Raw genomic sequence first — 25927 nt, forward strand, 5'->3', positions numbered from 1 at the left:
CTCGGTGACGATGTGAGGAGCTCGGACGCCTGAATGAGCAAATCTGTGGTGTCCGACGCAACAACGGAGTACCAGTCTATGTCGTATACATAGAGAGGAAGTCCTGATCATATACAAAAAAAAGGGAAGAAGAAAAAAAGCAAAGAAGAAGTTGTCGATGTTGTGTGCGTGGGTGAGAGGATGAGAAATCGAGGAGAGGGGAATGGGAGATGCGGGAGACGAAACGAACGGGTGCCCCCGAACGAGTAAGTCTCAGTTAAGTCAGTCAGTTAATGCTTGTTGTGTGCATTTCCGAGATCCTCTAGCAGTCGTTAGAGCTTCGAGTTTCCAGAAAATCCCACCGAGAAAGATCCCCCCAGGGGACCCAACAGCGACCCCTCGATTACACTGATGGTGGCGCAATTGACTTGATTGATTTGTCTGCCTCGGGTTTCGGGTCAACCGTGCGTCCATTGAACCTGGACGCGTGGGACCATGGAGAGTTCGACCCCTCACACGTGATGATAAGGGATCACCTCTGTGGCCGGTATCGGATTCCCAACCGAGCGGAATCCTTGGCAAGGACTCCTAAACTGGCAATTTTTCTAAATTGCTAGTCCGACGTGTCCTACCCTGTCGCCAGGGCCATTCTTTGTCCTACATTCTTAGTTGGGAAATTTCACCACCTAGCCTGGTATTGAACCAAGGTGAGCCGAGCCGCCTGGTGTTCCCCTTCAAATGGCATCGAAAAGGGCCAAGTGATGTGTGGTTTGGAAGAGAGTGGTCTACGCGACAAGATGGCTTCCTACGTGTTGTTCAGGACGTTGAAACGCTTGTCATCGATACATAGCAACTCAGATCTCAGATTTTGCTCGGTTCTCGCCAAGGGGATTCTAGCTAGCTAAACACGAACCCTTCAAATCCATTCTCGATACATCCATCGATGGCCTTGCGGTAGCTGGGCAACCCGGCAACATAATTCAGAGACTCGCGTGGCTTTCCCGGGATGTTGCCGCCCATGTACCAACTCGTTTCGTTCTTGGGGATCAGGGTCAAGTTGGCGTCGTCGTTGGTGGTCTTGCCCCATTTGTCCTCGGCGTCGCGGGTCGCGTCGATCCGTGTCTGCTTGTTCTGCTTCATGGCCTCGAGGGTCTTGATGATCCAGTCGCCCTGGATCTCGGAGATGGTGGGCCCGATGGCGAACGCGGTCGGACTCTGCGGGCCGTACATGAACAGCATGTTGGGGAAGCCGGACGTCGCCATGCCCAAAAATGTCCGGGAGCCGTTTGCCCAGTCGTCCTTGAGTGAGAGGCCGTCGGTGCCCTTGATGTCTATCCGCGTGAAGCTGCCCGTCACAGCGTCGAACCCGGTTGCGAGGACGAGGATGTCCAAGTCGTATTCTTTCCCGTCGGCCGTGCGCAGTCCAGTCGGCGTGATCTCCTCAATCGGGTTCTTCTTCAGGGGCACCAGATTGACATGTGGCAGATTGTATACCTCGTAGTAGTCCTGCTCCAGAGATGGACGCTTGGTGCCGAAGGGATGGGGTGGCTTCTCGGGGGCTAGGTTTTCTTTCAGCTCGGGGTCGTCCTTGGTTATTCTCGCCCGGACCTTGTCACGCCAGAAGTTGTACATCAACGTGTTGACCTCCTCGTTGCCCATGAGGTCGCTGTAATTGCCGAGCCAGGGGTTGAACCCTCCTTTCTTCCAGAGAGACTCCCAAAACCTCAGCCTCTCAGCCTCGTCGTCTTCCAATCCCTTCCGCGGGTCCGGGTTATAGTCCCATCCGGCATAGGTTTGCTTCATGAGTTTAAACAAATCCCCGTATCCCTTCTTCTTGGCCATTTGCAGCTCCACGTTGAGCTTCTGCTGGCCCATGGGCATAGAGTAGTTTGGCGTCCGTTGGAAGACGGTGAGCTCCTTGGTGACCCTACCAATCTCCTGGATCACTTGGACACCGCTGGCGCCGGTTCCAATGACACCAACACGCTTGCCCCTAAAGTCAATCCCACCCTTTGGCCATCGAGCGGTGTGACAAGCGATGCCCTGGAACGTTTCCAATCCCTTTAGGGGAGGAACGTAGATCTTGGCTGCAAACCCCGTTGCGAGAAGCAGGAACCTCGTCACGGCTTGAGTGTCGTTGTTGGTGTGCACGAGCCATTTCCGCTCCTTCTCGTTCCACTCGGCGCCCGTCACCCGCGTGCCGAACAGGATGTCCTTGCTCAGATCCCACTTCTTGTCGACGTACTTGAAATACTCGGTGAGTTCCTTCTGGCCCGGGAAGGCTTCCTCCCAGTTCCAGTCAGACCAGAGCTCTGGGTCCGAGAACTCGTAAAACGGTGCGCTGGTGTCGACGCGGGCACCGGGGTACGAGTTGTGCCACCACACGCCGCCGAGGCCTTCTCCCTCTTCGAACAACTTGACGTTATAGCCGAGCTTGCGCAGGTTGCGAAGGAGGTAGCAACCGCCGAATCCTCCCCCCACAATTATCGCGTCGTATTCTTTCACGCCGTTTTGAGCCATACTGGCGTCTTTTTATGTTCTAAGAGGGGGAAAACGGGCTTTACTTTGGAAAGATATCCCCGGTAAAGTGGCACAAGTCGTAAGAATTTCCGTCCCGGTTCCTGGGACGAGAGAGGGTATTAATCAAGACAATCAAGTATCGACCGGTTAACCATGACTCGAGATTCTCCTACATAGCATGATCTGTTTGAATTTCCGTGGAACGATCGCCTTTCCCAAACGCCCAAACTACGCGGGGGATCACCCGATTCCCTCGGGATTGAATGGCCGTCAGTGTAGAGGGCCTGGTCTCGGCCACCGCTACCCGTAACTGGGGGAAACATGTTCTAAGAGTATAGAGCGCTTGGCTCCATTTACCCCGCTAGAATAGATGGAACAGATCTCTACCGGTCCAATGGACACTGGTTGTTTCTGAGGGGTGACCCCGGAGTTCATACTCCGAAACCCACAATAGAAGCGATGCCTCCGCAAACCAGAACGTCCCCCAGTCGGCCAGGGCAAAGTTGACGGGCTCAGAACTCGGATACACTGTAAAGCGTAAAGCAGTGGTTTGTCATTCATCTCTTACTCCCTGATGATCCAATCCCCGCGATAGAGATAGGGTACCAAGGCATAGGACGTGTTCGTGGGCTTTGTGGTAATATAGACGGATGTAGGTGACGAAGACTCTTGCTTGTCAAGGGCTTCTGTTGCCGGCTGTTCCTAGAGTGGCCCTCAAAATCCGTAGTTTGGTCTCTTACACGAAGTTGTATGCGAAGAAGCTCTGGTGCTAACCTGAGCGTAGGGACATGTCGCCAAAACTGTTGCCCAAGGTGAATCGGTAAGCATGGAAAATATCTACTCATGGTTGTTTTGGTCATTTCATGGTAATAGTCCGTGAAGCATGATGTCCGATCTAGAGTTGGTTATCGTCGGCTGCAGGAGCCTGGTGACTCTAGTCTCAACGGCGGCGTGTTTCGCCGAAGCCATAGGGAGGGAGTATGGCAGAGGAGTAGGGGACTGACGGAACTCGGAGGTGAGCGAGAGAGGCACTGGTCTTAAGAATGTATAATGAGTCGGTAGGTAAGGACCGATATTACTATAGTTCTCTAGACAGTACAAGCTATATCGAATCCCGCAACCAAGTCCTTTACATTACTAGATCTCGATGACCATGAGACTACTAGTCAAGCTATCATAGCTCCCGTTGCTGATTCTTTAAGAGGGAGCTCTATCAAATGAAGGATGGGAGTGTGGCTCGTCCCTTCGAGATACCTTGGTCCGTCCATTCTGCTCTTAAGTATCCTGTTGGACATTTGACTGGGCTGTGAAACTGGTGGTGTACACCTAGTCAATAATTAGAGCGTCTGTGAGATTTTAGATTCTCGATGGCCCTGCACGAGAAGTAGTAATACAATTTTATAGTTCAACCCACGCCCGTCTGCCTTCACCAGCCTTGCCGGAAGTTCAGAAATCTGCCCGGGGACAGCGTGAGGGGAGCCATTTTCACCCCCGTGTCTGCCGCGGAAGTATTTCGCCGTCAAGTTCTCCGCCAGCAAACAGAGGTGCACACTTAGTTACAATACTATCTAGCATCTTCGAGGTGGATGTGTGCCCAACGCATAATGTCTGGCTGACAGTAAGCAGGCATAACTTGCATTTTATTTATGAAAACAAACACTTCCCCTACCCAGACTTGTCCTCACCCTGTTGTTGCTCCAATATGGGGTCGACAGAAGGACTCAGCAACGGGCTATTGCCAGCATATGGTCAGAGATTACTACCACACATCCTTCGTGACCTTGCAAGAAGCGAGCCCACCAAGCCCGTGGCCATCATCTTCGAACACCCAGACATATTTGCCGGACACCACACCGTCACAGCCGCAGAACTATACCATGCCGTCAATGCCACTGCCTGGTGGATCAAACATCATGTCGGCCACAGTGAGGGTTTTGAGACGCTGGCGTACATCGGACCTTCTGATCTGCGCTACGAAATCATCCATATAGCGGGCATTATGTGTGGCTACAAGGTTCGCAGACCTGGGCCTCTGCGAAACCGGTTCATGCTAATGGGGCGGGTCTTGTGGGTAGCTCCTTTGCATCTCGATACGAAATTCAGATGCGGGATACTTGTCTCTGCTGGAGGCGACGAAATGCACCAAGTTCGTTTGCACTTCCGAGTTGATCGATCGCGCAAGTCACATCAAGGGCATGGTCGACGATCTGCAGGTCTTTACCTTGCCGTCGTATAGAAAGTTGATTGCTGAAGAAACGCCCGAGTATGTCTATGAAAAGACTTTTGCAGAAGCAGAAGACGATCCCGTCCTGATCTGTCACACTTCGGGATCCACAGGTGAGCGAGCAGGTGTCCAAGCATTCTTATTATGACCAGGGCTTATTTGTGGTGTGAATAGGAGCACCAAAACCCATCACGCTCACCAACGGCAATTGGGCTGTGGTCGACAACCTGCGCAAGATCCCAACCACACCAGGGAGGAAGAACCAGGATTGGTCCATCTTCAGTTTCAAGGACAGGGACTTGTTCATTTCAAGCTTTCCGCCCTTCCATGTAGGCGTTTTAATGATTCACACTCTTTTGTTCCAAGTGCTGAATTGTGCGTCCAGGCAACAGGGATGATTGCGGGCATGCTGCCATTGATGTACAATTCGATAGCGGTGGTCCCACCTCCAGATCGACCTACCACCGGTGAGATGTGTCTTGCAATGATGCGCTATCTGGAACAGCAGCAGTATAGACTTCGAGGTCTGCTGGTGCCGCCGACCGTCATCGAACAACTGGCTCAAGAAAGCGAGGGCCTCGATTACGTCTCGAACATGGACTTTGTCATGTTCACGGGTGGACCACTGGCACCGTCTGTTGGTGACCGAGTAAGTCAGAAAACAGACATCTGCCAACTCATCGGCTCGACTGAGACCGGCCCTATCCCTGGCCTGGTGCCATCCAGGAGCGACTGGGCGTACTTTGAATGGCAGCCCTTCTACAACGTCGACATGGAGCCTCGGGCCGACGACACGTATGAACTAGTCCTCAAACAGCAGCCAGAGCTTCGGTGGATTCGCACAGTTTCCCACACGATGCCGCATCTGGATGTCTGGAAGTCCTCAGATCTTTATCGCCCGCACCCCAAGAAACCCGGGCTCTGGCGCTTCCACGGGCGGCTTGATGATGTCTTGGTTCTCTCAAATGGTGAGAAGTTTAACCCTGTGCCGATGGAGGCCATCATACAAGGTCACCCTTTGCTACGAGGAGCCCTTTATTACGGTCAAGGGAGATTCCAGCCGGCTCTCTTAGTAGAGCCAAAGTCAGACGTACCAAAGTCCTCTCATCGCGATTTCATCAAACAAATATGGCCTCTGGTGGAGAAGGCCAACCTGGAGGCCCCGCGACACGCCCATCTGTTCCCGGACAAAGTGGTTGTAGCCTCCTCTGAAAAGCCATTCAGGAGGGCCGCGAAAGGGACAGTTGTCCGCAAAATGACGTGGAAGGACTACTCGGAAGAGCTAGACGCACTGTACTCGGAGTCGAACGGCGATGACAGTCAATCAGGGGTCGTCCCTAAGCTCGATGACCCGCGGGACTTGGTCGCGGTCACCAACTTTGTCCGCGAATGCATTAACGATCTTCTTGAGCAGCCTCCCAAGTCCGACCATCAGGATCTCTTCGCCCTGGGAGTGGACTCTTTGCAGATTCTGGAAATTTCCAAGCGCCTCTCGGCTGGAATCAAGCAGCATCTCCTCTCGGACTCCAGAAACGGCATCACCTCGAAGCAAATCTATGCGCATTCTTGTGTGGCGGATCTGGCAAGATTCGTCCATACAGTCCTGAATGGTCACGCGCCGGATGCCAATGGCGAGTCCAATCGGGAAGATGTCATGGCAAGCCTGGTGGAGAAGTATACTCAGCGATGGCGGCAGAAGGAGGGATTCCCCAACTCGGTCATATTGACGGGCACGACGGGATCGCTAGGCACATATTTGCTGTTAGCACTTCTGAAAGATCCCGGCGTGGACAAGATCTACTGCTTCAACCGCACCGCGGACGCCAAAGAGAGACAACGACGGGGACTCCTCAGCATCGCCGCCAGCCACGACGTCGACGATCCACGCTTGATCTTTGTGACGGTAGACCTGGTTCAGCCGGACTTTGGAATCTCTGCGGACCTGTACCGCGAAATCCTCCAGAACACTACCATCATCATCCACAACGCGTGGAAAGTCGACTTCAATCACAAAGTCGGATCGTTTGAGCCGGTAATCGCCGGAGTTGCGGGCCTTGTGGAATTCACACGGACGAGCGCGAGACGGCCGCATCTGCTCTTCGTCTCGTCGGTCTCCTCCGTGGGCAATTGGGCAGAAGTAACTGGGGAGAACTCGGCCGCGCCCGAGAGACCCATGACCGACTTCCACGTCGCCCAACGACAAGGCTACGGCGAATCGAAGCATGTGTCGGAGCAGATCCTGCACATTGCGGCGCAAGAGCTCGGGATCCGCGCCAGTATTCTGCGGGTCGGTCAGATCGCCGGCCCGCTGGAAGGAGGCGGCAGCTGGCACGAGGTCGAATGGTTCCCTTCGCTCGTGAAGTCGTCCAAAGCGTTGGGCAAGATTCCGGATTTCTTGCCCGACGTGAACTGGATTCCGGTCGACCGCCTCGCCAGCATCGTGGTAGATATCGTCCACGCCGACCACAAAGACGACCTGCAAGTCTTCAACCTCGTCAACCCACGGTCCGTCCCTTGGTCGGCATTCGTATCTACGATCCAGAAATGGTTCCAGCCCCAAAAGATCGATGTGGTTCCCCTTGTCGACTGGATTGCTGCCCTGGAAGCAGTGGATGTGACTGATCCCAGTGCGGTCGCCTCTGTGCCGGCCGTCAAGATCATCGACTTCTTCAAAGGTATCGCCGAAGGGGACCGGCAAAGTCCCCTGTACGAGACACAACGAGGAACCGAGTGTAGTAAGACCATGGCCGAATTGGCTCCTGTCAGCTCGGACTGGATGAGGATTTGGCTGGGCCAATGGAAGTTCTAGACAATGCATGCTGTGGTATGGGCTCATTCCCGTCTAGCTGGGGATAAGAGGTAGCGTCTAGTATACAATAATGAAACGCCTTTTGAAGGCTCTTCCTCATGTGCGCCGGGTCTGATCTTCAAGGGGGTTCGGAATGTGCCTACTGTCTATCCACTGCCAAATAGACTATGGGCATGAAGTCTATTGCTTCCTGTGACAGAAGGCATCTGACAAGCAGGAGCACAGGACCAAAGAATCCATATGACCATGTCTCTATATGTATGTTCAGCACGCTTGGGCGACCCAAGCTTGTACGTGCTTAAAAGATAGCCATACAATTCGGTGGCGACGAGACCGCCCTCGGATGGTTTAAGGGGCTGCTCGTCACAAAAAAGGTCCATCTGCCCAGCCGCTTGCACGTCTCGGCCAGACGCTCCAAATCAAACATCTCGCCAATGGGGACACCCCACCCCGCGAGCAGGATATGGTGCAAATCCCACTGGGGGTCGTGGTTGGGTCGGACCTCGAAGCTGACGCCATCGCCCGCGACGGCCACGATGTGATTGTCCCAGAGGAAGCGGGCGACCCTCTCCCCCTGCTCCAGGCCCGAGTGCTTGTGCTGTTTCGCGGCCGTGTCGGCGCGGTACTGTCGCTTCTGGTCCATGGACAGCGCGTCCCACGTCTTGGTGAAGCCGCAGCGCAGGAAGAAGATGTCGCCCGGGCGGAACTCGATCTTGCACTGCCGCGCGATCTCGTAGACGTCGTCCAGGGTGATCTTCTGGCCCCCGATGCCGTTGACGCTGATGCCCTTCTGCTCCGCGTACGAGACGTAGTCGATCAGAAACCCCCGACTCGCGATCCCGTCCTGCGCCCAGAACCCGATCCCGATCCTCGCGCTGCCGGGGTCGTTGATCTCCTCGGACTGCGTCCCTCCGTAGAAGACGCGACCCTTCCCGTCCTCGGTCGCGGTGCTGAAGTGTCGGAACCCGTCCCATTGGGATCCCGCCTGCGGGTTGAAGTGCCACACGTCATCCCACGCGATGCCTTCGTAGTTGGGAATCGATTTGATCTCGTGCACGACGGGTTCGCGACCGAATCCTAGAGGGAGAAAGTCCGTCCATCATATGTCTCTTGGAAAACTTCTACTTCCTAGTATTCGAAAACTGGGCAGGGGCTATTTGTGCCTACCTGGCGTCTCCAACTTTGTCATCTCCCAATTCAGGCAGACTCGTTCGCCCGTCCGGATCTCTGACCGCGCCGCACCGGCGACGTGCTCGGGCGTCAGATATCGTAGCATCCCCAAACCTTCCTCGGCGCTGGACGGTTCACCCACCCAGAAGCGCCTCTTGTCTTTTAACTCGTCAAACGACGGTAACTCGCTAAAGGATTTTGGTGCCATTTCGTTTGTCGGTCGTCGGTCGTCGGTCGTCGGTCGTCGGTCGTCGCTTGGCGTGACAATAGGAACGTACTTGCACTCTAGTCTCTAAAGATTCTAAGCAGTCGTAACAAGTAAGCGGGCCAAAAATAAACCAGTATATACAAGAATTTATATCGGCAGCTCGTTTGGTTGTTCCCGTGCAGCCATGGCAATTTTCGGCCCGGCGAGGGGTAAATACGAGTTAGCGTCCCGGACATTGGTTCCCGGATGAGCACTGAACACCACCAAATTTGCTGTTGTACGGGGTAGATGGTCGTCTCGGGGTACATGTGGGAAAAGCGAACGGGCAAGGGTCTGATTGTTTGTTTTTCCGCTCGATTCGTGGCATCCCCGCAAATCATGCAAACACTTTGCGAATCGAGATTCCCCCGGATAGAATGTGGAGAGAACAAGTTGGATGCACTGTCATCAATTTTGAATCTCCATAATTACTCCCAGATTGCTCCCCGTAGATATAAGAGTATACTGAGCTGATTAGTTCACCCGGAGCTGACTTGTCGTCCGCCATTTTATTTCAAGGCAGTCTCTTTTTGATTTTTGCTCTCGGATGAGGGGTCCTTCCGGGGATCGTACAAAGGTGTTAGCCATTGCATCTATCCCACAAAAAGGCTCCCTTTCGTGCAGAGTTCCCAGTCTAGAATCCATTTTCTGTTCGACGGCGAATATTAGGGGGAAAGACATCAGTCCCGCAAGCTTGCCCATCTGGCTACCTAGGTATCTACCCCGGAAACTGCGTGTACCGCATTGACAAGCCCGGGCGGGTATTATTCCGAATACAGTTAGAACGTAAAAGTGGGGCGGAATTACCAGATCGAGAATGCAATGTCCCTCCCCAAATGTGGTTCCGAGGTAATAATCCCGAGACCGAGGACTCCAAGTGCATTTCGGACAGCCAAGTCAAGGATCGAGCCTATTTAGACCTTCACCGTCCAAGAAAGTATACAAGTACCACATAAAACGCAAAGACACTCGCGAATCATCTGAAAAGTTTTGCCTGGTCTGTTCCCACAGTCAAGTTGGTCACGGAAACCAACAGCGTCAACTCTGGGTGTAAGTCCGGATTAATGCAGGTGAATGTCATTGGTGCTGTTGGTCTTCTTTTGAGTCACCGCTGATCTGCTATGTACAAAACAGTCCAAGAAACAGAGAGAGCCTCTTCCATCTTATCATTCCTGCCATTGACATTGGCCTGTTTCACAATCCCGCGAAAGACCATCATTTTTTTTGTGTGTGTATGAGAGAGAAATAATTTCACTGTCGTTCCTCAGAAAGCACCACCCTCAGAGAGACTAGGGACTAGGTCCGTAAGAACCCATCTCCCAACAAGGATTCAAGTAAGAAAAGGAACAAACCTCCGTGGTAAACTTTTTCAGACGTCACTTGCGACTCTAGTGACGCCCTCGGCGTGGACCTTTCCCTCCTTCTCGAGCATGACGTCGTCAATGACATCGTCGCCGTGCGCGTGGTCGACCAGCACGTTTCTGTTCGCGTCTAGAACAATGTCGCGCTGGTAGACAGCCACTTCGTCCTCGTCGCCGAAGAGGGCGCCAATCTCCTCGAGTGGTTTGCCCATGGTGTCTGGGAAGAAGAGGATGATGCAGATGGCGCCCAAGGTTCCGGGAATGATGAAGCAGAGGTAATACTTCCATCCGATGTGGCTGGCAAAACATCAGTGAGTTGCAATCAGGTTCGTGCTTGGCACTCGGGGAATAAGTGCGAAAGCAAGGGGTGGCTTACTTGAATGCGGTTGGGGTGACAGATAGCCACATGACGTTCATGGCCGCGATCACGGCGAAGCCAATCGAGACGCCTTTAGCTCGAAGATGTGACGGGAATATTTCATTGAAGTAGGAGAATTGGGTGCCTGTCTCCCATGTCAGCCGACTTCTCCAGGGCAGTACTATGCTCCCGAGATATTCGGGCCGAGAAAAGCATTTACCATCAAGTTGAATTCCGTAGGGGAGCTGGAAGATGAAAAACATTGCCACTGCAGCCAAGAGCGCGGACTTGTTGTCGGTGTTGACAAAGTTCGACACCAGCGCGGCTTCGACGATCAGACAGAGCTCACAACCGATGAGGCCGGTACCAATGAACCAGGGGCGGGAGAATAAGTCGACAGTAAACATGCCGATTATGTTGGCGCCGAGGGCTAGAGTTAGACATGCAGCTGGGTAGAGAAGCTGCTTTTCGGCATCGAACCCCAGGTTTTTATAGATGGACGGTCCGTAGTCTATATATTCGATTAGCTTTCCACAGTCAGGAAGAGATGTTGCGTGGAGACACCCGTACTATTGATAACCAGCGGTCCTGAACATTGGATGAGCGCCGCGGTGGCGATACAAAGGTAGCAGCGTTTGCGATATGACGGCTTCCTGATCATGTCCATCCACGAGTTTCCCAGCGTTCTGTCAATGGCCAGTTGCTTATTGATCTGGTAGAACTCGGCAGCGGCGTAGTCATTGTTGGGATTCTTGGGGTCCGCGTGCAGGCGGTATATGATCTCCTTTGCTTCGGCGGCACGGTCTTGCATGACCAGCCATCGAGGACTTTCCGGGAGCCAATAGATACCCGAAAGAAGGAAGATCGGCCAGGGGCAAGCCAGCGCGAGAGGGATCCTCCACGCGTGCAGGCCCCCGGATTTCCAGAAGAAGAACCCATAGCCGATCCAGCCTTGGATGAAGTACCCAATGATTCCAAAGACAGCGCCAAAGTCAACCAGCGCCGCGCGGAAGCGAGGGGGGACCACCTCCGAGATCCAGAGCTGTTGTTGTGTCAGTAGTTGCATCGTGTTCAGGGTGTTTATATGCGTACTGGAATAGAACTGAGAAGCATGTACGACGAGGCGCCTGCGAAGAAACGGAAGGTGAGGAACATGCCGACATGGACACTTCCCGCCAGCAAGGCACCAGATATCAGATTGACAATCGCCGCCTATAGTGATGGTGAGTAGCTGCCACCAGCAAGAAAAGGGAGAGAAAGTCAAGTTACCACCGTAATTGCCCATTTACGACCCCATCTGTCACTGATATATGGAACAATCAACACCCCGATTGTACTGCCAGCAAAGAAGAGACCGTTCATGGCTGAGATCAAAGCAGTCGCGTCGGACCTCTTGTCGAGCTCAAAGTATTCGCTGAAGGAGGGTTGGCCTGTTGTCGCAATCGTCAGTTATAGTACAGGAAATAGCGATATTTCCCCCTAGATCTGTATACATACCGAGCGTTGTCCCAATGATGGCAGCCGAGTAGCCTGATGACAGGGTGCCGAAGCCGACAAAGGCCAGGATTCGGATGGTTGTCCCATTGATCTTCTGTTTCTTGGTGTGCGCTGCGACGTCCATGGTTTCAAAATACAAGCGTTGCTGCTGGTTTCACAACGACGAAGACGAATGCATGTGGATGGACTGAAGTCTCGAAAAAACATGGTCCAGACTTCTTAACGTCGAGCTCAAGAGACGGAGTAGTGACTATTCCGGAGACGTTCGGCCGCATCAATCGACTTCCCCAGATGTTTGAGAGTCTGGGGTACCCGCGTTTGTCGCTTCCAGGGGGTGGAGGTGGCCATGGGAGATTCAACAACGGACAATGATGGCCGCCGGTGACAGTGAGCTGGTGCTGGGGGTACTTCGTATGTCCGGACCTGATTCGCGAGCCCTTCTACTCAGGTTGAACATGCCTGATACCCGGTCACGCGAATCCCTGAAGCCACGTTTCGGGCCTACGTCCTGATGATTCGGCGCCGAGGGCGTCCCACAGTAATAGTGTCTGATATTGGGACCTCTGATACGTGGCGCGGCAAGTCGCACCTGCGATTGGAAGGTTGGCTCAAGCAACTCAAGCTACTGCCATGCAACCGGCGTGGGCACGGATGAGCCGGGGAATAGATCGATCGACCCCCGTGTTCAGAAGGCCGTCCCGACCCTCGACTTAAGCAATGAGCAGAAGAAAACAAGACCGGAGAGTCGCCGGACAGCGACGATTGAGAGGAGACCAGACTCGTGAAGCATTCACAGACACTCGTTTCTGTCCTGGTCGTCAACCACTTCCGTGTCCCGCCGCCCCACTTTAGTTCCTATTTAGGAAGGCACCTTCGTTAATATACATGCCCAACTAAGCGATAATTGGATCCGTGATCGAGCTTGCCCTAGTTTGCCCCTATTTTGACTTTCCTTTTCTGTGTAGGACACATGCCTCACAGGGAGTGAGAAATGGAATGGACGCCCTCGCTATTTGTATGTTGGATGAACCCTTTTCTCTCATAAAATTATTCTTCCTGACTACTCAACAGATGCCGAAACGCGGTCAAAGATGTCGCAGCGGCCCTGGATATCCCCCTTGTGGCCACACCACCCGGGTAATAGCTGATGACGGACTGGGATGGGATCGACCTTGTTTGAGACCTACACCGAACTTTTTATCCTCGTATTCGCCCGGGATATGTTCGCCGCCGGTCACATTCCTCTACCAAAAATCAAGGGATCCTGCTGGCTTTTAAGGGAGTCAAGCCCAAAAGTCCGGGCTTGCCTCGGCTTATCCCGAGGTACCCGTGGTATCTGTTGAGACCAACTTGGACGTAAAGCCATGGGGACCGAGGCAGTGATTGGCCGATCTCGCTCGTTTGCCGAAAGAAAGAAAAGCTCTATTTGTATACCAGTAAGTGAATTTTTTGATAGTCAGTCATCCGTTTTTGCCAGAGTCGCTTTCAACCGTCATCACCACTTTCCACCTTCACCGCCACCACCAAATATGCCACAGCCGGGGCTAGCCGTTGCGTTCGCACGTCCGAAAAAGGGGACAGACCATCCTCTCAGCAAGCTGCACCAATGGTACGAGGAGGTCCACATCCCGGACATCCTCGCGACGAGCGGCATCAACGACGCATATCGCTATGAGAACGTCGACCCCAATTCCGAGTGGCCACTTCTGGCCCTGTATCCCGTCGCCGACGTCGACTTCTTCTCGACGCAGGAGTTCAACTCGATCCCCCCGCTCGGCAAGCACGTCTTTCCCGGTCCCATCACTGATCACATTGAGTTTCAAGTGAGGCAGTATCGACTGACCCAAGTTTACGAGCCGCGGGATATTCGCGTCTTTGGTGCGTTTTCCCCTCCATCCTGTTCATTTCCACGTTTATCCCTCCCCCTGTGCTTCCTAGCAATGATCAATGAATGACAGCTCCTGTCCCCAAGCGTGCGTAAACAATATTTTTTTTCTGCTAAAAATAATGTTTAAAAAAAAAAACAGAAGGCGCCCCCGTCATCGCCACGGCCGCCGTCCAGCCCAAGGCCGGCGGCGAGGACGACTTCGACACCTGGTACCGCCAACAACACCTGGACATGCTGTCCATGATCATCCCGTACCGGGCCGCCACGCGCTACGAGCAGATCGACCCTGCCAACAAGCCGCGGTATCTGACCATCCACGAGTTCGACAGCACCGACATCCCCGGCGAGCAGATCCGTCGGTCCTCCACGACCGAGTGGGCCAAGCGGGTTTTGGGCTCGGTGCAGTCCATGGAGGGGTATACGTGGAAGCTGACGCGTGCGTACGGGCCGTCGACGACGTTCAAAGGGCTCAAGTTGTAAGGGTCCAGCTCGGTACATGAACCCTTCTTGGTGTGGGTTAAAGGTCGCGACGGGAGAGTCTTATCATGTCCATTTCAAATCAAATATAAAACACTCTTTATCCTATCTTTGCCTTTGCTTTCTTGTGTGTCGTCCACAGGTTTGTACGCGTACAGGGTCAAGGAAACTACATCAGTAGTGATGATGCGTGAAGAGCTCAAAGCTGTCTATGGAACATCAACTCCAGATCAATAGTATGGTGGACACATACTAAATTCTGGCGAAAACTGTGTTGTTTCTGACTCTTTCGATCTTGACATTTGGTCCCGGGGAACGATACTTTCAAAGCACAGTCAAGCAGCATTTGGGCAAAAGCGAGGAATATATCGAATAACTCTTAATCATCTATCCCACTCACTCTATACGTACTACATACCTATTTGACGGGGATAAAAGACGCTTGCTCCTACAGAACTTTCTGATGGACTGCTACGTAGACTACAGACGAGGCGGGACCTGCTCGGCACCACCACTTCCGTCAATCTTTTCAGAAGTCCCAACAACCACGTCGAATCCGTCCCACGTCTCCAGCGCGGCCTTGCACACCTCGGCGTACCGGGCGACGCCGTCGAGGTAGAGGAGCTGCTCGCGCGGCTTCCCGGGGATGTTGGCGCCCATGTACCAGCTGTCGGTGTAGGGGAAGAGGGTGCGGCTGTTGGCGCGCTGGATGTCGTCGTGCCACCTCTGCGCCGCGGCGGGCCGGGCTTCGATCGAGACGACGTTCTCGGCGCGCATCTTGGCCACGGCGTCGGCGATCCAGTCGACTTGGATCTCGATGATCGGGGGCCCGTTCGACAGCGACGTCGGCGCCTGCGGGCTGTACACCATGAACAGGTTCGGCATCCCGCAGATCGTGAGGCCCAGGTGCGTGTACACGCCGTCCTTCCACTTCGTCGAGAGCGGCACGCCCGCCTTGTCCGTCAGGCCCATGGTCGTGAGACTGCCCGTGACCGAGTCGAAGCCCGTGGCGAGGATGACGATGTCGAACTCGTGCAGCTTCTCCGTCGTCAGGATCCCCGTCTCCCGAAATTCTACGATCGGGTGCGTCTTCAGGTCGACGACCGTGACGTTCGGCCGGTCAATCATCTCGTAGTAGTCCTGCTCGAGGCTGGGTCTCTTCGTGCCGAAGAAATGCGGCTGTTGGAGGGGCGCGACGACGGCGGCCTTGTGCGGGTCCGTGACGCGCTCGCGCACCTTTTTCAGCCAGAACTCGTAGACGAGCGCGTTGGCGCGTTTGTCGACGATCAGGTCGCGGTAGTTGGACGACGAGAAGGAGAAACCGCCCCGCCGCCACAGTTCCTCGAAGTAGGCCTCGCGCTCTTCGGGGGACACGCCCCAGATGGACGTGGTCGCCGGGTTGTAAGGGATGCCGCCCCTCGACAGCTTCGCGGCCTGGTAGTACGCGGCGTAAAAGACCTTTGCGCTCTCCTGCTCCTCCACGGGCAACTTGCGCTGGCGCATCGGGAAGGCGATGTTGGGCGTCCGGATGAAGACGGTGAGCTGGCAGTCTTCCTTGGCCGTCTCCTGGACGATTTGTACCCCCGTGGCCCCGTTGCCGATCACGGCCACTTTCTTGCCCGAGTAGTCGACTCGATGGCTCGGAAAGGACCCGGAGTGGATCAGGATGCCCTTGTAGTCTCGCAGGTTCTTGAAATCGGGGTAGTACTGCTTGTACGTGGACCCCGTCGCGGCGACGAAATATTTTGACGTGATGACCGCACCGTCTTGGGTCTTGGTCGTCCAGCGGCCCCCGTCCCAGGTCGCCTCGGTGATGATGGTGTTGAAGAAGGCGTCCTTGCTCAGGTCCAGGACCTTGTCGACGTGTGCAAAGTACCGGCGGATCTCGTTGTGGTCGGGGAACCGCTCGCTCCAGTCCCACGTCCGCCAGAGCTCGGGGATCGATAGGCCATAGTACGGCGACTCGGAGTCGACGCGAGCGCCAGGGTACCGGTTCCAAAACCAGGTTCCGCCAAAGTCGGATCCCGCTTCGAACAGCTTCACGCTCAGCCCGAGCTGGCGGAGCTTGTAGACGGCGTACATGCCCCCGAATCCGCCTCCGACGACCACGACGTCAATGTCGAGGTTGTTGATAAAGGGCGAAGGCGTAGCGGTGCCATTCGCGTGGACATCTTCGCTGATGGACCCCATCACTGCAAGTTCTCTTCGTAGTTGAAGGTCAGTTTCTGGAAACAAGGTCACAAGGATTTCGATGTTGACTTTGTCGAAATCGAACTTTCTGGGCGAGTTTCCAGGGGTGGCTTTCTCGACAGACCCTAAGGGACCATGGATCTAGGGACCTCGTATATTCACTCCCTAGTTCACCCCTGTGGACTTCAACAGCAATACCCTGTTTTAAAGACCGGGCAACACATCGTGACGGATAATCAACACCGTACGAGTCGTAAATCGGGTGGTCCGTCACATGATTGTAGGATGCGATATAAGAAAACGAAACCCCGGGAAATCATACCCGCTGTCTAGATTGGGTGGAAAAAGGTTGGCCTGCTTGATCCTTACCTCCGTTGCTAAGAGACGGGTCAGTATTGCGCGGTGCTTGCTTGCATGCATGGACGGGGGCATAGGATCGAACGGCATCTCCTCTCGTCCTAGAGCTTGAGTGAGCTTAGTTCCGGATTACCTTCTCCTAGCATCAATTTGTCGTAACAGAGATGCGAGAGCCGGCCGTACTCTATTGCTTGTATAGACTTGATCTGCGAGAGGTACAGACAGATTCTTTCGTGCAATCGTACAGAAGAACATTGGCGCAGAAGACTATCAACAATTTGTAGCTACTCGCTGTTTCTTGTGCTCGTCGAAGAGTGGATGTCTATGGTTGCAAGCTTCTTACATACTCCGACATAAAACAACACCACGGAGACGTGACATTCTGCCTCAAGCACCATTTCTCGCACTGTCTTCAAGTACCTTGACTGCGTGCTCCATCTTGCGGTACTGCGCTGTGAAGCTGGGGTATAAGAAGGGTCTCATATCATATCGATGATCATCCGGCGAATATCTAGGCAATGGTGAGTATGAGAAGTTTCAAAGACACAAGCTAAGCGGCCGAAACGGTGGCTTCATCGAATATTCTCTTTGGTACTTACTGTTCCATGTGCAATCCTGGAGTGAGGGTGGTCTGCTTATGTCTGTTGATTGCATAGTAATCTGTTCCACGTGAGACGAGCGAATATCCCAGCACAAATTATACTCACAAAAGAACTTCCGCACTTTCTCATACACGGCACGCGGCGTCATGCTCTCACCATGCGCCACACTGTGTACATACTGGGGATCTGTATGTGCGCCGCGAGCTTCTGTGGCGATCGCCTCTGAGTCTGGTGGGGGAGATGTCCAGATAGGGAGGAGCTGGGCATGGAACATTAGTGTTGTGAACAACAATGAAGCCGGAACAGTTACCTTTTCAAAGACGCCCCATGGGCCGAGACGGCCAACCTTGCGCAGACGGCCGAGCACACTGAGCTCGGCGTATGTCATGCCCATTTCCTCCTCGTCGGACTGAGTGTGGGCATCGGCATTGGTCGTCGGGATCAGCTCGGCGGTTGGGGTGGCGTCGAGGAAGCCTTGTAAAAGAGGGAGGTCGAGATTGTCCCGGGCATGAGCGAGGAACATTCGAAGATCGACCTTAGATATGCCGCCGATTGGGTTTATATCCGCGCTACTCGCATCGTACTTTGTCAGGTACCCACGGAGCTGCTCTGATCTAATCAGCACAGTAACTTGGTGGATTTAGAGGAAGATAAATACCGTCAACATTGGCGGAGCCGAGAACGAGAAGACCACCGCCTCCTTTGCGCTTTCGGACACTCGGTAAGAGTTGGGCACTAATCATTCGTCAATGAAAATCCAGATTGCCGTCAAGGGGATAATCTCTCTGCCTTAGAGGGCAGCTGTCCAAATTACGTACAAAAAATATGCGATCACCATCTGCAAGTTGTCAAAAGGTCAGCACGTCGACCATTGAAGAATGCTCGGTATGATACTCCGATATTTTGAGTGCATAGGACCGAATGAACTTACCCGTATACGCGCTTGAATGTTTCTAGGCCTCGTTAGCTTTTGAATGAAGACTGAAAGGAAGAAAGAAGGTATGAGCCGCGGGTTTGATTCACATACTGTAGAGCAAGCCCTTCGGACGGATTACTGGAAGTAAAGCTCGGGGTAAATCCGGTGACAGTAGTGAATAATGTGGTAAGAGCAGACACAACACCATCAATGTTGAGGTCAATGTGATAGGATCCAATGGCTTTCGCAAGTGCCGCTGCTCGAGACCGGGTCTCCTTGCTACTGTTCCTGCTAGTGTGTCAGCACTGAAAGTTGAGTTGAGTCTGAGAAAGTCTCGGAACCAAGGTATGCGCGTTGGTAGACAGTGCTCACGTACTTCGATCCCATATAGGTAGAGTGAAAAATGTGACTGCAGATTTCCTGTGGACTCGATGGGATCCAGTCGTTGGATTGTGCACAGACTCGTCGGAGGTCATCCAAAACGAGCTCCTTTGTGTGCGGTAGGGTTTGTTCGGATGTGACAGCGTCATACAGCAGCCGACACATTGAAAATACAAGGACAGCCGTAGACGCAGAATCGATCCCACCAGACAAAGGCAGGAAGAAACCCGCCGTTCTAGAACGCCTCAAGTAGTCCCAAAGCCAAAGAGCTGGGGCGCTGCAACAGGTGAAAAGTCACGTCAGCAATATTCCAGTTTCATAGACAGAAAGAAAGAGAGGTTTTGTGAGCCAGCAGATACCAAGAGTTGGACATTGCCAGGACTCCGAGGATCAGGAACACGCCAAAGAAATGCTGGTTCTCTTGCTTCTCCCTCAAAATGTGCAATTATATGATTCAGGAGAGACCGAGGACCACTTACAATTCAATTTCCTCAGCGGCAGAATGATAGCGAATTGGGATATCCGGAGAGGGGGCGAGGAATTTGCCAGTCTGTTCGAGGCCTGGGTGCGTCAAGCGGAGATCGACTGGTATACGAGGATATGGGAGGGCCTCGGCGCCCTGGAGACCTCGCGAGTGAGAGACACGGAATGACCGCACTGGCAATTCATTAGATTCGACAATTGTTACAAGGACAGCCAGGAAGAAAACAACGCCTATCAATGGACGTGGGGTCCTTGCAGGATCACCTACCATCTTCGAGATCGACATTTGCGGTGATAGTCTCAACGTCGTTCAAGCTGAACTGGCTCCCTTGAGCCAACAGTCTGCCGTTCACGAAGATCATGGCGCAGCCATCACTTATCATGCATTAGCACAAAATCCTTGCGCCGGGACAGGTGATCGGTAAAGATAAAGCATCAGCGAGACCGCTTTGACGCAGCACTTACTAGTACAATCTGTCTCCCGAGCAGCCTCGTTGATTGGAATACTATTGACCGTCAGCATTAGAGGAAAGTAGTATCATGCCCCCAGGAATACATACCACGTAAATACCACCGTTCTGTCTCGTGGCCTCTCGAATGCTGGTGGTCGCAAAGTCAGTACCAGCTTGGACAGCCCAGTATCTCGACACAAAAGCTTCCTTGGTCCGATACAGACTTGATGATACCGAGAACTTACAGAGAAACACGGGTTTGCAGCTTTCTCAATTCGTAGTGCGAGCCACTGGAATTCACAAAGATCTCGACTGATGACTTGTAAGCAACAAGAGCTACGGGAAAGCAGAGAACAAAGCCCTGTATAAACGGGATAGCTCTTTAACTTACCGCCATTCAATCCCATATGGATATGAGGAGCATTTGGAGTGAACAGCTCTTCACACGTTTCTGCGCCGACCAGCGTGTCAATGGTCTGGAGGACGCCGTCTCCAAACGGTGCCTATTCTAGTTAGCCTGAACAGAGCTGTACATCGCGAACGAGAAACACAGGCTTTGACATACAGTTCGCTGGCCTGTGACGCTGCTAATTGCGTCTTCGAGGGGGTAGTCTTCGACTTCTCGTTTCCGTGTCCACGGAGTGAACCACCGAGACTCAAAGTAGTTGCCTTCCTCGCACATGGCCATTTTGGGACGGATGAGGAGGATCTTCTTGTTCAAGACAATAACGCGACAGTTGTAGCGGACTGAATTGTGGCGCACAGGCATGCCGATGTCGAGGATACAGTCGCTAACATCTGGGTGGGTGATGATGGTTGCCAGAGATTCCCAGCAGTGCAGAAAGAGGTCACCCTCCAAGCTGGCATGGTTAGTGATTGACTGAGTAGACCTTGGTCGAAAGAGCTCACTAGTGATCTGCACACTGATGGACAGTTAGCTACACGACAAGCCGTAGCAGATTGGGCAGCCATAATCGTATACACGCTCAAACAGGACTGGAGCAGAATGCCAGGACCACGTACTCCATATCCGCAAACCTCCAGCTCAGGCCCGACTCTCAGCCGAGCTCCCGCTGCCTTGGCTTGCTTGATACTTGTGATTATGCGCTCCGCATTGCCGTCAAAATCAAGCGCCCATCTGCCAAATGTCAGATTTCATCCGGTGGATCCTTAGGGTGTGAACTCACTGGTTGAGGGAGCAAGTCGCTACTGTCACAAGCTTGCCCATCGTTGATCACGATACAGGGTACCGGCTGAGCTCTATCGCTAATCTTGATGTAACAGAGATACGTGCGGCAAGGCTGAGTCCGAGGACCAGTGGCTGCAAGACTGTGTCGTTTGCAAAAGAAGCAAAAAAATTAGCTTGCTATCAATGAGTCCGGAACGGTTTCCGCCTTGTCTGGATTGATAGACTCACCAGGCGGAGTGTGCGTGGCTCGGCCTGGCGCGGGCGAGCGTCTATCGAGTTCTGAGGCAGGTGCAATAAGATTCACTAGACTGAGAGTACGTCGACAGAATATCTCAGTCCGTAGACACAAAGAGGTATACCAGACGAGGGACTTGAGAGAGAGACGATATCCCAGTCACAAGTCACGAACCCATGAGCAAATGGTGCCAAGGCACGTCACGTGCAGCAGCCACATATCACATCTCTTTGGATACACCTATGGTAGGGATATACGAGTCACTGCTGACAGGAAGCCTAGGCATCGAGTAGAGAACAATCTCCTGGTCATCCGACTTCACCTCAGAGCTACGTGGGGACGTGGAGGCAAACAACAAAGCAGCCAAACCAAGCATCATACATATCCATATTTACTAGGAAGCCGAGCTGCTCCCATATATATATCCATCCAGTACAAAGTACCGTTCACCTTGGGTATCGATAGCGACTTTAACCACCGTTGAGTTGAGGTTACGCCAATTCCCATATGTTTGTTGAAATTTCGCCAAAGCGCCACACATTTGCCTAGACATGTCTCTGATCATAAACGCGGTCCCGAGAGACAGCAGAAGCCCTCCGTCCATCCATCCATTCATTCGTCGTACAAGACTGCACGGACCATCACTTCCGGTTCAACAGGCTCAAGAACTCCTCTCTGGTTTTGGCACTGCTCCTCATGGCGCCTAGCATGCAACTCGTCGTCGTCGAGCTGCTGGTCTTCTGCACGCCTCTCATCACCATGCAAAGATGACTGCTCTCCATCACGACCCCGACGCCCTGTGGTTTGAGGACTTCGGCGATGGCCAGAGCAACTTGTTTCGTCAACCGCTCTTGAACTTGCAGTCTGCGCGAGAACATTTCCGCCAGCCTGGCCAATTTCGACAATCCAAGCACGCGCCGGTTGGGAATGTATCCAATATGCATCTTCCCAATAAATGGCACCATGTGGTGTTCACACAAGCTGAACACTTCAATGTCCTTGACAATGACCAACTCGTCGTGGTCTTCATGAAAGACTGCCCCGTTGACCAAGTCCCGCACATTCTCCTCGTAGCCCTTGGTGAAATACATCAGCGCCTTGGCATATCTCTCCGGGGTGTCTCGCAGTCCCTCGCGGTCGGGGTCTTCGCCTATACACTCAAATATCGTCCGGACCGCCCCCGCGAGTTTATCGAGGCGAACCTGTGCCTGTTCGGGAGTCTGATCGAGGCGTTCGCGAGTGCCGATACACGGCCAGGAAAGACCGTCAAAGTCGATGGGCGGATTCAATGTATAGGGACTTGCAGGGCGCGATACCGTGGAGGCAGGAGGGGTGGGTGGTGCCTCGTCTCGCTCATCTCGAGCGGGGGTATGCAGTGTTGTAGGACGCTTGGACTCGGTGTCTTTTTGCGTGTTCTCCAAGCCCAGCCATGACGTCCCGCTCGGCATGGTGGCTTGTGAGGTTGTTTGGCCTTCGGCGGTGAGATCTATGGTTTTCCGCCGGCCGTACGTAGCTTGGATAGAAGATGCCAGGTTCTCTCGTTCCTGCGCTCGAGTCGTCGTCTGCGAACGGTGTAGGGGAGAGGAACCGTTCAGCAGGTATGAGGGTACGGCAGAGCGAGGCTTCGGGTGTAAGGTCGCGGGAGGAGGGATACTGGTGCTGTGGTCTAGAGAGGGGAGTTTTGGGGGAGGATTATTTTGACTCATGGCGGGGCAGCGAGAGGTGGGAAGAACGCGACAGTTTATGGGAGAGGCATGTTTTTTTCCACGAAATAAAGGAACCCCGGGCGGTATTCTAGCTCCAAGAGATATGTCAAGAAGGGTGGCAGGCAAAAGGTATTACCGTGCTGGGTTGGTTGTTGTGCTGTCAGGCCCTCGAAATGGTCGCAAAATCTGGTTTGCCCGTAAAGAAAATCTCGGGGACGAAATCGGAATCCTTTTTTCGTCTGGGCCTGCAGCTGCGCCCTTGCAGTCATCGACAGCCAATCGGAAGCAGGAGGAGTGATTGGCGTGGCTGAACAGATCCGGGGTAGTACGGCAGAGCATCTGAATTCTGAGAGCGCATCTTCTTTCTGTCAGACTGTGTCATTTCCTTCTTCCAGAGGCTCGTTGGGCATCAGGCAGACACCAGGTGTAATATACACATCTCATACATATGTACCTACTCACATCTCAAAATATTCTCGGCTGTATCTCACCCTTCTCCGTTCCCCCTTTACACTGCCTCACCCGCCGCACGCCTAATTGACCTCGCCATCTCCTGCGGCATGCTCAAGAACGGAGAATGACTGGCGTCGACGGTTTCGACCCTCATCTGCGCCCCAGCCTGTTGAGCTCCCTCTACCATCCCCTTCTGAGCGTGAATCGGGATGGCCTCGTCCCTTTCACACAGCAGATATGTGCTCGGCACAAACTTCCAGCCCGGCTGGGTCACCTTTGAAAAGAAGGTGCGGTAGCTGTGCGGCTTCAGCATTGCCACGTATTTCTCCGGGCCGTCGACGTCGTTGTAGAATGTGTCGATCGGCGTGGCGGGGTTGACAATGTCTTCAGAGTCATTGATCCGGAACCACGGCAGGGGGGTCTGGTTGAGCGCGTCCATCAGGGACACCCCTTCAGGGAGGGCGAAGGCGCAGCAAAAGTAGATGTGCGACACGCCTCCCTTCTTGCCCTCCTTTTCGCGTGAGGCTTTGTCCAGGCCTTTCACGGCTTCGTTTCCCACGACACCCCCGTAGGAGTGGACGACGAGCAAGACTTCTTTCCCCTCGTCCTCGATGATTGGCCTCAACACTTGTTGGATGGCCTCCACGTCAGGCTGAAAGTCTTTGAGCGGCTCGGGCGAGCCGACCGAGGCGAGTTTGACTCCCCTGGTCTCATAGCCGGCGGCCTCGAGCTCGCCAACCACGAGATAGAATGTCTCAGGGACATGCCACGCGCCAGGCACGAACACGATGACGGGCTTGGATGACATTTCTGTGGCTACTATCACAGAAAGCTGCGTGCGAAATGAAGAGAGACTGAGTTGCAGATGGGATAGGTGAGACAAGTAATTTGTATCAAGTCATGAGTCGCACGAGGGGAACATTGATATGAAACCTAGCTGACATCTAGACCTCTCTCGGACCGTACCCCTTGATATGGCTGGGATAAGCGCACCCCGCACTTCAGCAAACGCCCAGAAGGGAAAGATAGACTCAAGATGGACTTGGCTTGGATTAAGAGTGATATAATTGTAATTTGATCTACGCGTTTCAAGGGCCAGAGGCAGAGATGTTTTGATCGAGGAGCAGCGAATTCAGCTCATGCGTCGTGCGTCGTGATGCGTATCTGGGGCAGAAACCCACAAGGAAAGGGAAATGTCCGTATTCGCACTGTAGACTAGATGAGACAAACAAAGGCTCAATCACCACCAGTCATTTTAGTTATCATTTCACTTTTTCGCTATCGCGACATACGCCACAAAGTAGAGACCGCCGACACCCCCACCCTCGGGATCTCTCTCGCGCGCGATCCTCAACATCTCCCCTCCCAGTCTCGCCTTTTCCTCGTCGCTCCACCCCTCCACGGCCGCAGGGTACGACCTGGCGACCATGTCGGGGTCGCGCAGGAACGGCTCTACCACCGCGTCCGTCCGTTTCTCCACGATGCGCACGTTCTCGGCCTTGAAGCCTGCGGCGAGGAGGACGTCTCGCAGTGTTTCCTCCCGCGACCAGCGCTCGGCCCACGGGCTCGACAGGGTCTTCAGATCCGGCCGGATCGACTCCTGCGCGGCGGCGATCGTGTCCATGATCCGCCGCTCTTTCCACGCCGTGACGACCGCGACGCCGCCGGGCTTCAGCGTGCGGTGGATGTGGTCCGCCCCCTTTTGCGGATCGGGCAGGAAAAAGATGCCAAAGTTGGTGATGCTCAGGTCGAACGTGCCGTCGGCAAACGTGAGGTCCTGGCTGTCCATGACCGAGATGTCCACGTTCTTCCACTGCTGTTGCGTCGCTTTGGTCTGCATCACTTGGGTGACGGACGGCACAAAGTCTGTGGCGTGGATCTTCCTCGGGTAGATTCCCCGCTGGGAAGAAACCTGCTGCAGGTATTCGGTGACGAGACCTGTGCCGCAGGCGTTGTCGTGGATCACCATCTCTGAACTGGGAGGCTCAATCAGTTCTCGTAAGGTGTAGCGTGCGATGTCGCCCGTCATGAGGCCGATTAGATTGTCATATTTGGACGAGAGCTGATCGAAGTGGCCCGAAGGGTTAAAGTCGCTGGGATTGGGCTTCTGGTCCATGATAGTTTGTGGTGGTTTGCGTCCAGACTCTAGTATGTGAACTGTCAGAGGGAACAAACCTGTTGCCTATCTGCGGGTAGATGTTGGTATAAGTGTTAAAGGTGGTTTTGCAATAGCTCCGGCATCGGTTATTCAACATAGAATCTTACCCCACTTCAAGCTTTGAGCTGCCATTGTATTTTATATCAAAGCGGACAAAGGCCGCGAAGCATCATGATCAGAGAGCACCAACAACCTCAGACATATAAGACTCTGAAGTCAGACGTGTCGAGCTGTGAGAGATATAGGAACGCTCTGCTCTATCTAACAGAGAACCG

The 25927-nt window shown here is 53.6% G+C and overlaps 9 protein-coding genes across 9 annotated transcripts; 2 read left to right on the top strand and 7 right to left on the bottom strand.

Moving 5' to 3' along the window:
- Positions 1-876: 876 nt before the first annotated feature.
- AYO21_03200 (hypothetical protein) lies at positions 877-2499 on the bottom strand (the record flags this gene model as incomplete). The annotated part of the gene is made up of 1 exon (XM_022653174.1): positions 877-2499. The coding sequence occupies one exon, from the start codon at positions 2497-2499 to the stop codon at positions 877-879; it is 1623 nt and encodes a 540-aa protein (XP_022514567.1).
- Positions 2500-4201: 1702 nt separating this feature from the next.
- AYO21_03201 (hypothetical protein) lies at positions 4202-7532 on the top strand (the record flags this gene model as incomplete). Its single annotated transcript, XM_022653175.1, has 4 exons — positions 4202-4570; positions 4629-4836; positions 4898-5052; positions 5109-7532. 4 exons carry the CDS (start codon positions 4202-4204, stop codon positions 7530-7532), a joined length of 3156 nt encoding a protein of 1051 aa, XP_022514568.1.
- A 298-nt stretch (positions 7533-7830) lies between these two features.
- Positions 7831-8910, bottom strand: AYO21_03202 (hypothetical protein; the record flags this gene model as incomplete). Its single annotated transcript, XM_022653176.1, has 2 exons — positions 7831-8609; positions 8700-8910. The coding sequence occupies 2 exons, from the start codon at positions 8908-8910 to the stop codon at positions 7831-7833; spliced, it is 990 nt and encodes a 329-aa protein (XP_022514569.1).
- Positions 8911-10318: 1408 nt separating this feature from the next.
- AYO21_03203 (hypothetical protein) lies at positions 10319-12289 on the bottom strand (the record flags this gene model as incomplete). Its single annotated transcript, XM_022653177.1, has 7 exons — positions 10319-10607; positions 10687-10813; positions 10889-11179; positions 11239-11710; positions 11761-11880; positions 11938-12098; positions 12166-12289. The coding sequence occupies 7 exons, from the start codon at positions 12287-12289 to the stop codon at positions 10319-10321; spliced, it is 1584 nt and encodes a 527-aa protein (XP_022514570.1).
- Positions 12290-13694: 1405 nt separating this feature from the next.
- AYO21_03204 (hypothetical protein) lies at positions 13695-14533 on the top strand (the record flags this gene model as incomplete). The annotated part of the gene is made up of 3 exons (XM_022653178.1): positions 13695-14043; positions 14124-14138; positions 14193-14533. The coding sequence occupies 3 exons, from the start codon at positions 13695-13697 to the stop codon at positions 14531-14533; spliced, it is 705 nt and encodes a 234-aa protein (XP_022514571.1).
- A 477-nt stretch (positions 14534-15010) lies between these two features.
- Positions 15011-21139, bottom strand: AYO21_03205 (NAD+ synthetase; the record flags this gene model as incomplete). Its single annotated transcript, XM_022653179.1, has 17 exons — positions 15011-16861; positions 17498-17588; positions 17677-17737; positions 17785-17938; positions 17990-18288; positions 18338-18414; positions 18707-18883; positions 18972-19211; positions 19456-19633; positions 19728-19834; positions 19925-19965; positions 20020-20059; positions 20157-20247; positions 20303-20414; positions 20477-20834; positions 20894-21049; positions 21099-21139. The coding sequence occupies 17 exons, from the start codon at positions 21137-21139 to the stop codon at positions 15011-15013; spliced, it is 4074 nt and encodes a 1357-aa protein (XP_022514572.1).
- An 837-nt stretch (positions 21140-21976) lies between these two features.
- Positions 21977-23041, bottom strand: AYO21_03206 (GTP cyclohydrolase I; the record flags this gene model as incomplete). Its single annotated transcript, XM_022653180.1, has 1 exon — positions 21977-23041. The coding sequence occupies one exon, from the start codon at positions 23039-23041 to the stop codon at positions 21977-21979; it is 1065 nt and encodes a 354-aa protein (XP_022514573.1).
- A 508-nt stretch (positions 23042-23549) lies between these two features.
- On the bottom strand, positions 23550-24302 carry AYO21_03207 (hypothetical protein; the record flags this gene model as incomplete). The annotated part of the gene is made up of 1 exon (XM_022653181.1): positions 23550-24302. One exon carries the CDS (start codon positions 24300-24302, stop codon positions 23550-23552), a length of 753 nt encoding a protein of 250 aa, XP_022514574.1.
- Positions 24303-24761: 459 nt separating this feature from the next.
- On the bottom strand, positions 24762-25610 carry AYO21_03208 (hypothetical protein; the record flags this gene model as incomplete). Its single annotated transcript, XM_022653182.1, has 1 exon — positions 24762-25610. One exon carries the CDS (start codon positions 25608-25610, stop codon positions 24762-24764), a length of 849 nt encoding a protein of 282 aa, XP_022514575.1.
- Between the last annotated feature and the right edge of the window lie 317 nt (positions 25611-25927).

The sequence above is a fragment of the Fonsecaea monophora genome (assembly GCF_001642475.1).
Source record: "Fonsecaea monophora strain CBS 269.37 chromosome Unknown Scaff15, whole genome shotgun sequence".
NCBI classification, from domain to species: domain Eukaryota; kingdom Fungi; phylum Ascomycota; class Eurotiomycetes; order Chaetothyriales; family Herpotrichiellaceae; genus Fonsecaea; species Fonsecaea monophora.